General features: G+C 54.1%; 1 protein-coding gene across 2 annotated transcripts in view; it reads right to left on the bottom strand.

Annotated features, from left to right (window-relative positions):
* Positions 1–14,040, bottom strand: part of DCHS1 (dachsous cadherin-related 1) — a 33,533-nt gene that overhangs the window by 6,948 nt on the left and 12,545 nt on the right. For both annotated transcript variants that reach the window (XM_059708766.1, XM_059708767.1), the window contains 12 exons: positions 11,865–13,773; positions 6,241–6,429; positions 5,912–6,143; positions 5,553–5,789; positions 4,194–5,219; positions 3,776–3,969; positions 3,466–3,562; positions 3,188–3,345; positions 2,144–3,008; positions 1,814–2,053; positions 1,534–1,659; positions 720–929 (listed from right to left, as the gene is read on the bottom strand). In XM_059708766.1, the coding sequence (XP_059564749.1) occupies positions 720–929; positions 1,534–1,659; positions 1,814–2,053; positions 2,144–3,008; positions 3,188–3,345; positions 3,466–3,562; positions 3,776–3,969; positions 4,194–5,219; positions 5,553–5,789; positions 5,912–6,143; positions 6,241–6,429; positions 11,865–13,652 (5,362 nt within the window). In that variant the 5' untranslated portion in view covers positions 13,653–13,773. The remainder of the gene's footprint in view (positions 1–719; positions 930–1,533; positions 1,660–1,813; positions 2,054–2,143; positions 3,009–3,187; positions 3,346–3,465; positions 3,563–3,775; positions 3,970–4,193; positions 5,220–5,552; positions 5,790–5,911; positions 6,144–6,240; positions 6,430–11,864; positions 13,774–14,040) is intronic.

The raw sequence follows: 14,040 nt of genomic DNA on the forward strand, positions 1-14,040 counted from the left end.
ACATGTGCAGAAATATGTCAAGTAGTATACTTCATTGGCTTGCTTTGCAATATTTTATATCTTCTTAGCTTTAATATCTAATATAATATTGATAAATGTATATGTTTATATTACATATTATAATATTTATTATGTTATATCACACTATTCTATCATATAAATAAAAGCTTATCAGGGCTCTCAAAAATTAAGCATGTGGCTCAGCGGTTGAGTGTTGACCCAGAAACCAAGAGGTCTTGGGTTAGATTCTGGTCTGGGCACATTCCTAGGTTGCAGGCTGGATCCCCAGTAGGGGGCGTACGGGAAGCAGCCAATTAATGACGTTTCTCTCTCCTCGATGTTTCTGTTTCTTTCCATCTTTCTATCCCTCACCTTTCCTCTCTCTCTAAACAACAACAATAACAAAACAACAAAACAACATATTTTTAAAAAGCACCATTTCTATTAAAAAAATTAGCATGTTAAGGCTTCCCAAGACCAAAACATTTGAGAGCAACTGTTGGTCCACAGGGACAGACAAGACAGAAAAAGAAGCAAAGTTAAAAATAGAGTCTTAGAGGGAGATAAAGAGCTGAAGAAGTACAGGAGACACCCAGAGACAAAGATATATGCACGGGAAAAAAAAAAAAACAAGAGGAATACATAAGAAGAAGGAAAAGGAGACCCTAACACATTGACTTGAGTCTGACATAGGCCAACATGGAGTATGTGGTTCTCACCCAGGATGCGGTACTGCAACTGCCCATTTGCTCCCACATCTGGGTCAGAAGCCCGCAGTGTGGTAAGGGTCTGGGGGTCCTGGCCCTCGGGCACTTCCAGGGAGAGATGGGCACTCCCAAAGGTTGGGGCATGGTCATTCTCATCCTCTATGGCCACTCGTACTGTGACATGGGTCAACAGCGGAGGTGATCCCCTGTCTCGGGCATACACTATGAGGAAGGAAAATCAATGAGCTCTAGTCTGCTCCCATCCCCTGGAGAAATCCATACCACACTGTGTTTATATGCGTACACACACAAAACAGAAAATGTCCATCTCTCTACACCCCACAAGCACATGTGGACATGCACACATAAATATACAGGTTTCTGAGATGTTACTTTCTTCTCACCTCCTATGCTTGGTGCATGCAAGATATAGCGGTGGTGTGACATTAAATGAGGTATCAAAAGATCTGGGTTCAAGTTCCAGCTTTGCCACTTTCAAGCTGTGTTAGCTTGAGCAAGTCAGTTCACCTCTTAGGCACTCAAATATGCTCCTCTGTTAAATGTCTGCAGTATAATCTGAGGGAATCCTAGACGGCATAGCTGTGACATTATGCATTTGAGAGTTTGTGTCACACTGGTGACAGTCTAGAAATCAGTTGACCTTGCACTCTGCCAAATTACTGACTCCCCAAAAGGATAAAAAAAAAAGGAACAGAAGCTGGGCTGTAATGGGTGGGAACTTCTAGAAGGTAATTTGGGGGTTTTACTTATGTAACCCTGGGGATTACAACACTTCTCAGGCTTTCAGGGTCCTGTCCATGTGTACCTGTCAGGTTGATCTCCTCCTGTTCCTCCCGATCCAGGGCCCGAAGAGTTGTGAGAACTCCAGTGTCTGGGTCCAGGGAGAAGCTCTCACCAGAGATGCCTCCATAGGTCACCTGCCCATTGGCCCCTGAGGTGGGGCAGCATGGAAGGTGAAAATATATATATGTGTATGTGTGTGTGTGTGTGTGTGTGTGTATCACACACACACACATACACATACATTTTGTCTTTTCTTGCCCTAGTCCATCCCCCTCTCAACTCTCCCACCCGCAAGGTCTTACCCAGGTCTGGGTCGGTTGCCCGCAGAGTGAGCAGAGATGTGCCAGGCGGGCTGTTCTCCCGCAAGAGGACGCTGTACTCCTGCTGCTGGAAAGCCGGGGCCTCGTCGTTGACGTCAGCGACACTGACAGTTAGGAGCTGCGTGGCTGAGCGCGGCGGGGAGCCGTGGTCCGAGGCCACCACGGTCAGGAGGTGCTCAGCTCGATGTTCGCGGTTCAGGGGCCGCACCAGGGACAGCGCTCCTAGGTGACCAGTAGGGCAGGTTGGAAGGAAACCTCCGCATTCCCGCCGCCTCACACCCTCCTCGCACCTGGCCACTGGACACAACTCACCAGTGCTTGGGTGTAGCCGGAAGTAGCCGTCCCCGCCCGCAGCCAGGCGATAGGTCACGCGTGCGGCCTCGCCCAGGTCCGGGTCCCGGGCTACCACGTGCAGCGCCACGGGCCCAGGCGGCTGATCTTCGGGGAGGCGCACACGTGAGGGCGAGGCGAAGACCGGAGCGTTGTCATTGTCGTCCGTGACGAAGACACGCGCGGAGACGCGCGCCGTGCGGCGGCGGCTGGCATTGGCGGGCCGGTCGGTGGCTTCCACCAGCAGCAGCATCGCGGGCGTGGTCTCGCGGTCCAGGCCCAGCGGCGCGCTCAGGGCCCCGGTGCGCGCGTCCAGGCGCAGCGCGGGCGCGGGCGGCTCCTGGCGCAGCAGGCGGTAGCGCACGTCGCTGTTGGGGCCCGGGCCGTCGGCGTCCGACGCGCGGAAAGTGTACAGCGCAGCGCCGGGCTCCGGGTTCTCCGGCAGCGCCAGCGCCAGGGGGTCGCGGGCGAAGGCCGGCGCGTGCTCGTTCTCGTCTTGCACGCGCACCTGTACGCGCAGCAGTCGCGCGCCCGCGCCGCCCGGGCCCTCGGCGCGCACCGTGAGCGCGCGCCACGCTGGGCCGGCCTCAAAGTCCAGCGGCCGCGCCAAGTACAGGCGCCCCGAGGCCGCCTCCAGCGCGAAGGTGCCCTCTGGGTCCGCGCCGCCCACCAGGGTGTAGGTGAGTGCTCCCACCCCCGTCGGCTCCGGCGGCGCCACCGAGCCCAACAAGGCGCCGGGCTGCAGCCCCTCGGCTGCTGTCACCGTCAGCACAACAGGCACGGGTGCCGCTGGGTCTGGCTCTGAAAGATCTGGTGGAGGCTCAGCCGAGTGAGCTGAGGGAAGCACCTGTTGTGGACGGAGGCAGGGGGACCCGTGTAAAAGGGGGTCTGGGCTTGCCCATGGGTAGCAGGAAGCATGCTCAGAGTAGCATTCGGAGAGGGGAAAAGGACCCAATGAAGGTGGAGCTATTGGAGGTGGGTCCACAGCAGTGGCCAAGTGGACAGATTGGAGGCGGGCAGCCATACCTGCACCAGCAGCTGGAGGCTGGAACTCCGAGGAGGGCTGCCTTGGTCATGAGCACTCAGCGTCAGCACATAGTGGGGCCGCTCTGCTCGGATCAGGGGTGCTGCAGTGAGCAGCTCCCCTGAGTGAGGGTGCAGAGAGAAGAGCTCTGAGCCAGGACCTGGGGATAGGCAGTGGAAAGGTGAAGGCCTGGGTGCCAGAGCCGGGCAGGTCATGAGGGTGTGTCACATCCACCAACTCCCTTCTCTCCACGTCCCCCCCCCCCCCCCCCGCCCCGTACCAGTCAGCGTGTACAGGATGGTCCCATTCTCCCCTTCATCCGGATCCTTGGCCTGCAGAGTCGTCACCAGTGTCCCTGGAGGCACTCGATCGGGTACCTGTGGGGACACACAACTCGCCTACAGTTGTCTCTTTCCTGTTCTTGAGACAACCCAGGATGGAGTTCCCCTCACCTGTGTGCAGACAGAGCCCCCTTTTTTGCTCTCACACCTGTTCCAAAAAGCATCTCTCTTACCTACCCCTACAGCTTTATGGGGTGACGCCCATTCCCTCTCACTTCTTCAGGATAGGGTCCTTCCCCCGTCACATACCTGTATGGGGAGGCCCCCACCAGCAGCCCCTGAAGCCTGCAGGAAGGTGGGACTGTTGTCGTTGAGGTCGAGCACGGCGATGTGCACGGTGCCTGTGGCACTGCGGGGTGGGTTGCCCCCATCCTGCACCCGCACCAGGAGCTGGTAGCTGCTCTGCCGCTCTCGGTCCAGGGTTTGGAGGGTGGTCACTTCTCCTGGGGGTGCAGGAGAGGGGTCATGTATGGAATAGCTAGGGATGCAGAGCCAGAGGCCTGTAACTGAGAAGCTGGGGGTTGGGGAGTGTGGGGGGGGAACCCGGGGTGAAACTCCAAGCTTAGTGCTGGTCTTCATGACCAGGCTCTCTGGGGATCCTGTCTGATGGTTCAACAACCTGAGGATGAGGCTATGGGGGTCTCAGAATTTGGGTGCCAGTACTCACCAGTCTGGGGGTGGATGCGGAAGGCCTTGCTGTCTTCGGACATCTGTCGCAGGCTGTAGGTCAGGCGTCCATTGGGTCCCGAGTCTCGGTCGCTGGCATAGACCCGGCCCACACTGGTCCCTGGGGGCTGGTTCTCTGCCACAGCCAGGAAGGTGGGCTCCTCAGACAAGCGGGGGCTGTGGTCGTTCTGATTGAGGATGCTGACCCTGACAGTGGCCGTGCCTGTCTGCTGCCCCGACTCAGCTTTGGACCCAGACACTGCCATTACCTTTAGTGTGTACAACTCCTGGGACTCACGGTCCAGTGCTGCCCGCACCCATAGCCACCCGCTCTGTGGCTCTAGACCAAAAGGGCTGCTTGGCCCATCTCCTGCAAGGTGGTAGGTGACAGAGCCCCCATCAGGTGCTCGAGCCTTCACTTGCAGAACCTGAGTTCCAGGGGTGGTGCCCGAGGGCAGGTCCACACGGTAGGTAGGGCTGTCGAAGTGGGGAGCCAGCCCCTGGGTCACCAAGTCCTGTACCACCACCCGCAGTCGAAAGTGGCTGGTGCGGGGTGGGGAGCCTCCATCCCGGGCTTCCAGGTCTAGTTCATACGCTGGCCCCCCTGGGGCCCCCAGAGGTCCTATAAGTCGTACGTGGCCTGTGGTGGGGTCCACGGTGAAGACCCCGCCACCTCCATCAAGAAGGTTAAAGGTGACTCGACTGTTAACGCCGGAGTCTGGGTCCAGAGCACGCAGTGTATAGATGAGGGTCCCTGGGGCCGTGCTTGGTGGCAGCAATACCGTGTCTTCAGGTGCAGGGAAAGCAGGGGAATTGTCATTCACATCATCCAGCAGCACACGCACCCGAGCTACAGCGAAAGCCGGGGGCACTCCACTGCTTGCCCGCACCTCCAGCTCCAGCACTGGCCCCAGCAGCTCCCGATCCAGAGGTCGAAGTGTCTGTAACAGCCCCGAGGCCCCATCTAGGGAGAAGAGTCCTCGGGGATCCCCCCCTGATAGGGCGAGTGTCACTGGCCCCAAGCGACCTAGGGAGGAGAGAGTGGTCAGAAAAGAGATGGAGGGGCACCTATCGAGTTGGGACCAGACTCTGATCCCAAGAGGGGTTACACAGTGCTCACTCCTGTGCCCTTCAAAGGAATAGGGGGCAGGGCAGGTGTTGGCAGAGAAACTGGATGGCACTAGGGTGATATTCACGTGGCTGAGGATGAAGCAGAGTGCCTGTACATGCCTAAAAGGTGTTGGGAATTGGAACCAGAGTGTTTTATATTGGGGCTACCTGGGGTACCCTGATATAGAGACAGAGGGCTATATCGGGGAGTCTGGGTATGGTGCTAAGTGGGTATAATGATAAATGATACCTGGTGGGTTGTGTGCCTGGACTATGCCCACACTGGTGCCTGGTGCCACATCCTCTGGCACAGAAAAGACATACTGTAGTTGTTCAAATATGGGTGGTATGGGGGTTCCAGGCACAATGCTGATGTTGACTCGGGCACTGAGCTCTGCCTTCAGGCCACCTCCATCCTGAGCCCCAATCTCCAGCTGCACCACAGAGTTGACCTGCCTGGCCAAGGGCCAGGCTACTGTCAACAGCCCTGGGAAGAGGGATAGAGCAGAGATGTATAAGGAAACAACAGAGTTGAAAGGGGGGCAGTGCTTCATTTAGGCAGGGGGGAAAGGGGTGTGGGATAAACCCTGGGTATAGAAGGATCCTCACCTGAGTGCTCATCCAAAGCAAAGAGTGGGGGGCTATTGCCAGCCAGGATGTGGTAGGAGAGTCGCCCATGGGGCCCCTGGTCGGGGTCATGAGCACGCACCCTCAGCACGGCTGTGCCTGGTGGACTCTGGGCACTCAGACTGGCGGCATACTCCCGTGGATAGAACTGAGGTGGGTTATCATTCTCGTCTGACACAAACACCTTCACATACACTATGGACTTGAGGCCTCCCTGGTGAGATATGTAGCCGTAAGTCAGGTGGGTTTTATCTGGCCCTGGTGAATGCTCTATCCCAACGTCCCAACCTGCCCATGGTCTGCCCACTCACCCCATCCACAGCCGTCACTGTGAAGTCGAAGCTTGAGGGTCCCTGGTCACGGTCCAGGGTCTGAGTCGTGCACACATCACCACTGTGGGCATCAATGCGAAAAGGGGGAGACCCCGAGGCCCCAAGTCCGGCACCCAAGGAATAGGAGAGGAGGCCAAATGGGCCACTGTCTGCATCTGTGGCTGTCACCTGCGGGAGAGGCAGGGGTGAGTGTTGCCACATCTTTTTGGCCAGAAGAGCCAGAGCTACATGGCATTTAGGAAGAGCAGGCCCTGGGCCACCTGGGGCTCAGAGTCGCTAGATGGTGGACACACAGAGGGAATTAGTAGGACATAAATAAAAATGCATTGCCTGTGTGAGGTTCCTATGAGCCTCTTGTCACAATATTTTTGTCAACTTGTCAATACATAACCTTGTTTTATGTGTGTTTCTGTTTAAAGACACCTAACTTAATATATATTACTAGAGGCCTGGTGCACGAATTTATGCACAGGTGGGGTCCAGCCAGCCTGCCCCATTGGGGGCTGATCAGGCTGGGCCAGCAGGAGCTGGGGGAGAGGAAGGAGGGAAGGGGACGCGGGAGGTTGGCCGGGTGCAGTGGGCGTCATAGTGACCGGTCATTCAAGTCGTTCAGTCATTCCAATGTTCCGGTTGTGGGCTTTTTGTATATGTGTGTGTGTGTGTGTGTGTGTGTGTGTATAGATATATAGATATATAGATATATATTAGAGGCCCAGTGCATGAAATTCGTGCGGGGGGGATCCCCTCAGCTCGGCCTGCACCTTCTCCAATCCAGGATTCCTCAGGGGATGTCCGACTGCCTGTTTAGGCCTGATCCTGGGGATTGGGCTTAAACCGGCAGTCAGACATCCCTCTCACAATCTGGGACTGCTGGCTCCTAACTGCTCACCTGCCTGCCTGCCTGATCACCTCTAACTGCCCCGCCTGCCAGTCTGATCACCCATAAACGCCTCTGCCTGCCAGCCTGATCGCCTCCAACTGCTCGCCTGCCGGCCTGGTTGCCCCACGCAGCCTGCTGTTCAGTCATTTCGTCATCCCTCACTAACCCCCCTGCTGGCCTCGTCGCCCCACGCAGCCTGCTGTTTGGTCATCCATCCAATTGTTTCAGTGGTGACAGCCCCTGGCTTTTTATATATTAGGATAGATTGATTTATTAACATTGAACACATGGCCAATGGTGCTATAACTCTTATCTGAACGAAGCTAATCTGAACACACATACTGTTTTCTCCATAAAGCACATCACAGCCTTCTTGTGCTTAGGAACACTAGACAGCACTTTAGCACCACACCCGGGGACCACTTTAAACAGCAAAATCACCAACAAAAAGCACAAAAATGCAAAAAAACCTGGCACTAAACAGACTGCATAAAGGACTCTTGCTTACAGTATAAGAGCTGAAACGTGAAGGCAGAGTCTGGCCATGTTCAGCCTCAGCTGAAAATGTGTGCATTAGGTAACTTGAATTTTTCATCACTCTGTCCATGTCCGAGAATGATTGCAAAAGTTCCATGAGTACTGATTTTAGGGTCACACCTAAATTTTAGAGAGTCAGCAAACTGACAGATAGACTAGTAGAATCTGCAGAGAATTAGGACCAATTTCACTTATGAAGAAGAGTGCTAAAGGGCTCTCACTGCAAATTCTTGGTTGATCACAGGGAGTGAATAACATCACCAAGTCTCATCATCATTCCAAGCAGAGAACTGGCTGACTGATAAAATTATAGAGGCTGACGTCATAGGGTTACTCTTTACTGAGTTTGGTCATTACAGAATGAGATCTGATTGCTACTGGGATTTGATCACTGAAGTGATCAGGTCTGCTCTATGGATTTATGGATGTGGCTCATGCAACGTTAGCTTCCCTTTCACCTCTCAAGCAAACTTCATTGGAAGTGGGAGAGGGAGAATTGCAGGTCTATATTATATTGCAAGTCCAATATTGAAGTCTTTCAGATATAGGGGCTCTCCAAAACTAAGAAATAGGGAAAGTCTTTCCTGGTTAATTCTTGGTAATCTCCCAGACTGGGTCAGAAAACGTTGAATGATTGGACACCAATGTCAGGAGCCTCTGAACATTTCAGAGCTGGATCAGCAGGAGACACTATTCTAGGAGCTCCTAAGGCCAGGATAGGGCCAGGCATATCCTAGGTCCTCTATGTGTATTTGTTCATTGAGTAAACGGACATTCTGATTGCCCTGCCTTACAACAAAAACTTCTTTCAAACTGACTTTTATATCATGGGTGCACATTAGGGCCTCAATAGTGGACTAGCTGGTGCCGACTGCGGTAGCCTGTGACAAAGTGCTCTTTGTGGATATAAGGGCCTCAGGGTCATGATATGCTGTAAAAGGAAGCTGGAGAGTTCCCCTTTCTGAGCCAGAAAATGTTGCTCAGGGAGAAGGCTGGCCAAGGACTTCTAATGGTTGCCTGGGCCCTTGACAGAAATGATTTGTGCCATTGTTTACTCTCCTGAGAGACACTGAGACCCTGCCATGGCTGGACCCTGGAAACAGCTCCCACTCCAACTCTTTACTGTGGCCGTGGGCCCGATATCCCAGGAGACAAACTTCCCCCGCATCAAGCCTGCAGGCTGCAGCACAGCTGTGGCACCATCTCCAGAAGCTGTTAAAGACCTTTGCCCTCTGACTCACTGCAGGAAGAAAGCAATAAATAGTGGTCGGGGGGAAAGTTGTCAGGAACTGACCCCAGAAGGAGCAGCGGCCATTGACTGGAAATGACCAAGGCAGAAGCGAATTTCCCAGACTCTGCAGCCCCTGCTCAGAGGTTCCACTGCAAATGCACAGCAGGCTCTCCGCCCTGCTACACAGCAAGTTCTCCCCAAAGCTGTAACTCTTATCCCCACCCCACCCAAACCTCTCATCAAATGCACTACTTCAAGGAGAAAATAAAGACCCTTATCTGTGAACTCTCTAAATCTCCTAACAGACCACAAACTTACTGCACCAGCCCATCCTGACCTCCTTCCCAGGTGTTTCTCCCACTTTGACTTCTTGGCACTCCCACAGTCATCGTCGTCGCCCCCCGCCCTCCCCCCGTCTTCCTTTGACCTCCCCTTACTCTGCTCGTTGTTACAAGTTTTTGTTCCATGGAATCTCTCCCTGGTCTTTTCTCATGCTACACACTTGCTTAGGGTCTTCTCTTCCAGTTCTGTGGCTTTGACCATCGTCTATACTTTGACCCAATCACTCCTCTGAGCTCCAAACTTGTGAGGTGCCTGCTCAACATCTCCACTTGGATGTCCCCACAGGCACCTTACATCCAACCTGTCCAAGACTAAAGTCATGATCATTCCAAACCCCTCTCTAATGACTCTTCCATCCATGCAGTCGCTCAAGCCAGAAATGTGTTCTTTCCTTTTCCTCTCCCGGTATATCAATCAACCAGGGACTAAGTAAGCCCTCATTATCTCTCCTATTTGTCTATTTCTTTCCATCACCATTATCACTGTCCTGACCTGGGCTTGGGTTGTCTCTCCCCTGAACTGTTAAGTTCACATCTCATAGCTGTCTGGTCCCCCATCATTCCTCTACACCAGGGTTTCTCAACTCAGCACGATTGACATCTTGGACTAGTCAGCTCTTTGTTGTGGTGCATTATAGGATCCCCGGCCTATACCCACTAGGTACCAGTGGCATCCCACCCATTGTAACAATAAAAAATGTCTCTGGACATTGCCAAATGTCCCCTCCAGAGGGCAAAATCACCTCAAGCTGTGGATCAGTGCTTTACACTGATTGTCCAAAGTATTTTTGAGAAAACAAATATCATCAGATTACTCCTCTACTCAGAAAGCTTCAATGTTCCCTAAAGAAAAAGCTCACACCTCTTGGCTTGGCTGGACTTTTCACTGTCTGGTCTCCTTGCACAGTCTCATCTCCCACTCTCCCATCTCACACCCTCAAACAAGTCACCCTCTCCCACCCTGTGCATGTCACCTCTGCTTGATACCTTCCTCTGTCCCATACTCTCATAAACTCCTGCTTACCCTTTAAGTCTGAGCTCAAGGATCCTCACCTTTGGGAAGACATTTATATTGCCTGTCTGTACCTCACATGTATCCCCATCATGGATATTTTCCTTGTTTCTTTGCACATGAATCTCCCCTCTACATTATAAACTCCATGAAGTGTTTGGTGGTGTTGGGGGAGAGGGGTTGAATGATTCATTCATTACTGTATTCTGTGTCCCTAACACAACGACTGGCACCTGGTAGATACTCTAAATGTATGCTGAGTGAATCAATATTAAGACTTCTTGTAACCATTATGAACACCCACTGGTTATTTTTATGCCTGCTTCCCTATGGTTACTAACAGTAAACTCCAGGAAACCACCTGGAGAGTTGCCCTCTTGCTTCAGGCACTAGTGAGGAGAAAGAAGTTTGGAAGCCCTAGCCCATTGGTCCTGGGCCAAGAGGGACAGTAAACGCATGAGAGTGTGGGTGGGAGCTGGACAGCAACAGGCAGGCAAATAACCTAAGTCTGGCCAGAAGGGAGAGGGTCAGCCAGGCCCAAGCACTGGCCTGGAAGTCTAGGTTGACAGGGAGCCCCTGGGAAGATGTTCAGGGGTCTGGTGGACTTCTGAGACATAAAGACTTCAAGTATTAGTCTCCTAAGAGACATCCCTACCTCCAGTCTCCCCTCTGGCATTCATACTTCATGGTGCAGCCAAAGCAGTCTTTCCAAAAGACATGTCAGATTTGCCCTAGAGCCCTTCATTGGCTCCCTATGGTTTTTTAAAAAATATATTTTTAATTGATTTTTTTTAGAAAGAGATGAAGGGAGAGGAAGAGAGAAACATTGATGTGAGAGTACCAGTAAACATTGTTCAGCTGCCTCCTGCATGCTCCCTACTAGGGAATGAACTGTAACCCGGGTGTGTGCTCTGATCAAGAATTGAACCCGCAACCTTTGGGTGCACAGACCAACACCCATCCTACTGAGCCACACTGGCCAGGGTTCCCTATGGTTTTTAAGATAAAGTCAAAGCTTATAATATGGTTTCTGTCTACAATTCTGTCTCATCTCCCTCCAACTCTTTCTCATCAGCACAATTTCATCTGAACAATGAAGTCCCCTGAACACATGGTGTTCTGCAGCTCTTTCTGTAGGCCTGGAGCCCCTATTCACACACCCTGTATTATCCATTTGACAAAGTCTCATTGGTTCTTCAAAGGCTTGCCCTCTGGGTTTCCATAGCAGCTCATCTGCAGCCTGCTACGGCACTAGCTACTGGTGTGTCTCTCCATCGAGACCATCTCCTTTCTTTGTTCCCAGGGCCCAGCAGTGCTGGACTTATGGTGGGTAAGTTAATTCTTGACATCATAGGACACCTTTTCTCTAGACCCAATCTTAATTCCAACTACCAAGATTGCCTGACCCAGCTCTTGCACCCTGCTCTCTCATCTTTTCACTAACCCTTACCCTCTGCACAGACTTTGGAGCTCACAGGATAGGACCAAACCCTCTGGCATAAGTCACCATCAACAGATGCACCCGAAAGGCTTAGTTCTTGCTCTGAGCTCCCCTGTGGTCCTCTGATCCTCTCCTGCCCATAGCAGCACCCCACTGTGTACCTGTAGGAAGCAGGTTCCAGGCTGGGTGCCCTCGGGCAGTGACGCATTGTAGAAAGTCCTCTGGAACTGAGGCTCGTTATCATTCACATCTTGCAGGGCCACGCTAACTGTGGCGGAGGAGGTGAGAGGGGGCAAGCCCCCATCCGTGGCCACCACAATCAGCTGTGGCTGGGGTTCCAACTCATAGTCCAGTGAAGCAGCCGTGGTGATGATGCCTGAGGTGGGGTCGATGGAGAACCAGCGGGTGTGGCTGCCTGGGGCCAGGCTATAGGTGACCTGACCGTTGGTGCCCTGGTCAGGATCCCGGGCCGTCACCCGCACCACGAAACTGCCAGGCAGTGCAACCTCAGGCAGAGGCTCAGGTCGGTAGAGCTGGCGGTCAAAGGCAGGCACGTTGTCATTGACATCAGTGACATGCAACACAAAGGCAGCCTCAGCCCGCAGTGGGGGTGAGCCTGAGTCGGTGGCGGTAACCCGCAAGTTATAGGCATCCCGCTCCTCCCGATCCAGCTGCCGAGCCACGCACACCAGGTAGATGACGCTGTCCTGGGTGCTTAAGGCAAAGTGGCCCTCTCCACCCTCCAGGGACACGTTGACGTGGGCAAAATCACCATCGTCTGGGTCTGACACAGAGATGCGAGCAACAAGCTGGCCAGGTGGGGCGGCCTCGGACACTCGGGGGGAGCCATCTGCACTGAGGAAGATGACAGTCATGGAGGGCTGGTTGTCATTGGCATCTCGCACGTGCACGGTCACAAAAGCCGAGCCCAGCTCAGGGTGAGCCCCACCATCCCGTGCCTGCACCACCAATTCATGGACCCGCCGTTGCTCGAAGTCCAATGGCCGCTCCAGCCGCAGCAGCCCCGTGTGTGCGTCGATGGAGAAGGGTCCATCACCCTCGCTCTGTCTCCGGTTGATCTCATACGTCACAGCCCCATTGGCATCGGCATCGGCATCAGATGCATACACCTGCAAGACCGGGCTGCCGGGGGCCAGGCTCTCAGACACCACAGCGTGATAGCGGCTCTGATTGAAGGCTGGGGCATGGTCATTGATGTCCAGCAGTGTCACATCCAGCAGGGCCTGGGCCCTCCGAGGGGGTGAACCACCGTCGTAGGCCTCCAGTTGCAGCATATAGTGTGAGCGGTTCTCTCGGTCCAGGTCCCCAGTAATTACCAGCTCAGGCACTGGAGCCCCATCCGGACCAGGACGTGTCTCCAGCCGGAAGGTCTCTCCAGCCCCGTCACCAGACAACGCATAGCCCTGGGTTCCTAGGCGGCCAGCGTCTGCATCACGAGCCGGCTCCAGCGGGTAGCAAGTGCCAAGAGCTGTGTGCTCAGGTATCTGCAGGGCAGCACGAGCCTGTGGGAAGGCCGGAGCATGGTCATTGATGTCAGCCACTCGTACAGTAACTTCCACGGTGGCGCCGTCAGGAGTGACTGCAGTGAAGCGGTAGCGATCCCGCTGCTCACGGTCTAAGACACGGGCTGTACGGACCACCCCGCTGTGCTCGTCGATGGCCAGGTCTGTGCCCACGCCGCTGCCCTCCTGCGCAGAGATGAAGTACATGGGAGGTGCTGCCGTGCCTGCCGGAAGCCCTGCACTGATGTCCCCGATCAGTGTGCCTGCTGGCTGCTCCTCATCAATCTGCAGGTCCAAGCTCCCGGCCTGACCCCAGGCTCCTGGCACCCTGGCCCCCAGCAGCAGTAGCAGCAGTGGGAGCAGGGGGAGGGGCCCGGGGCCCTGCATGCCAGTGCAGGAAGGCACAGTGCCCAACTCCTTCGGCATGACAGGCGCAAGACCAGATGTGACTGGGGCTCTGGCTCCAGGCCAGGCTCTGGGCCCAGCTTGATCTCAGGCTTTGGATCAGGTCCAATTCGAGCTCTGGCTCCAGTGCAGGCTCTCTGACCTGAGAGAGAATCAGAAGGGAAAAGGTCATGAGGCGGAAGGGATCAACAGTTCAGGGAGACGGGTTTAGGCCTCTGCTTCATGACTCCTCAGGACCCACTCATCTTTCCCTGGCAGATTCCCATCCCAGCCTGACCTTGCTCTCAGCAGATTGTTTTGTCCCTATTGTTCAGGTCTGAATGCCCTTAGATTCCCAAATGGGGCAGGGACTCATAAGCCATACTAATGGTTTTGACTTAATCCTAAAAGCAAATGGAAGCCATGAAAG

The sequence above is a fragment of the Myotis daubentonii genome, chromosome 9 (genome assembly GCF_963259705.1).
Source record: "Myotis daubentonii chromosome 9, mMyoDau2.1, whole genome shotgun sequence".
NCBI classification, from domain to species: Eukaryota; Metazoa; Chordata; class Mammalia; order Chiroptera; family Vespertilionidae; genus Myotis; species Myotis daubentonii.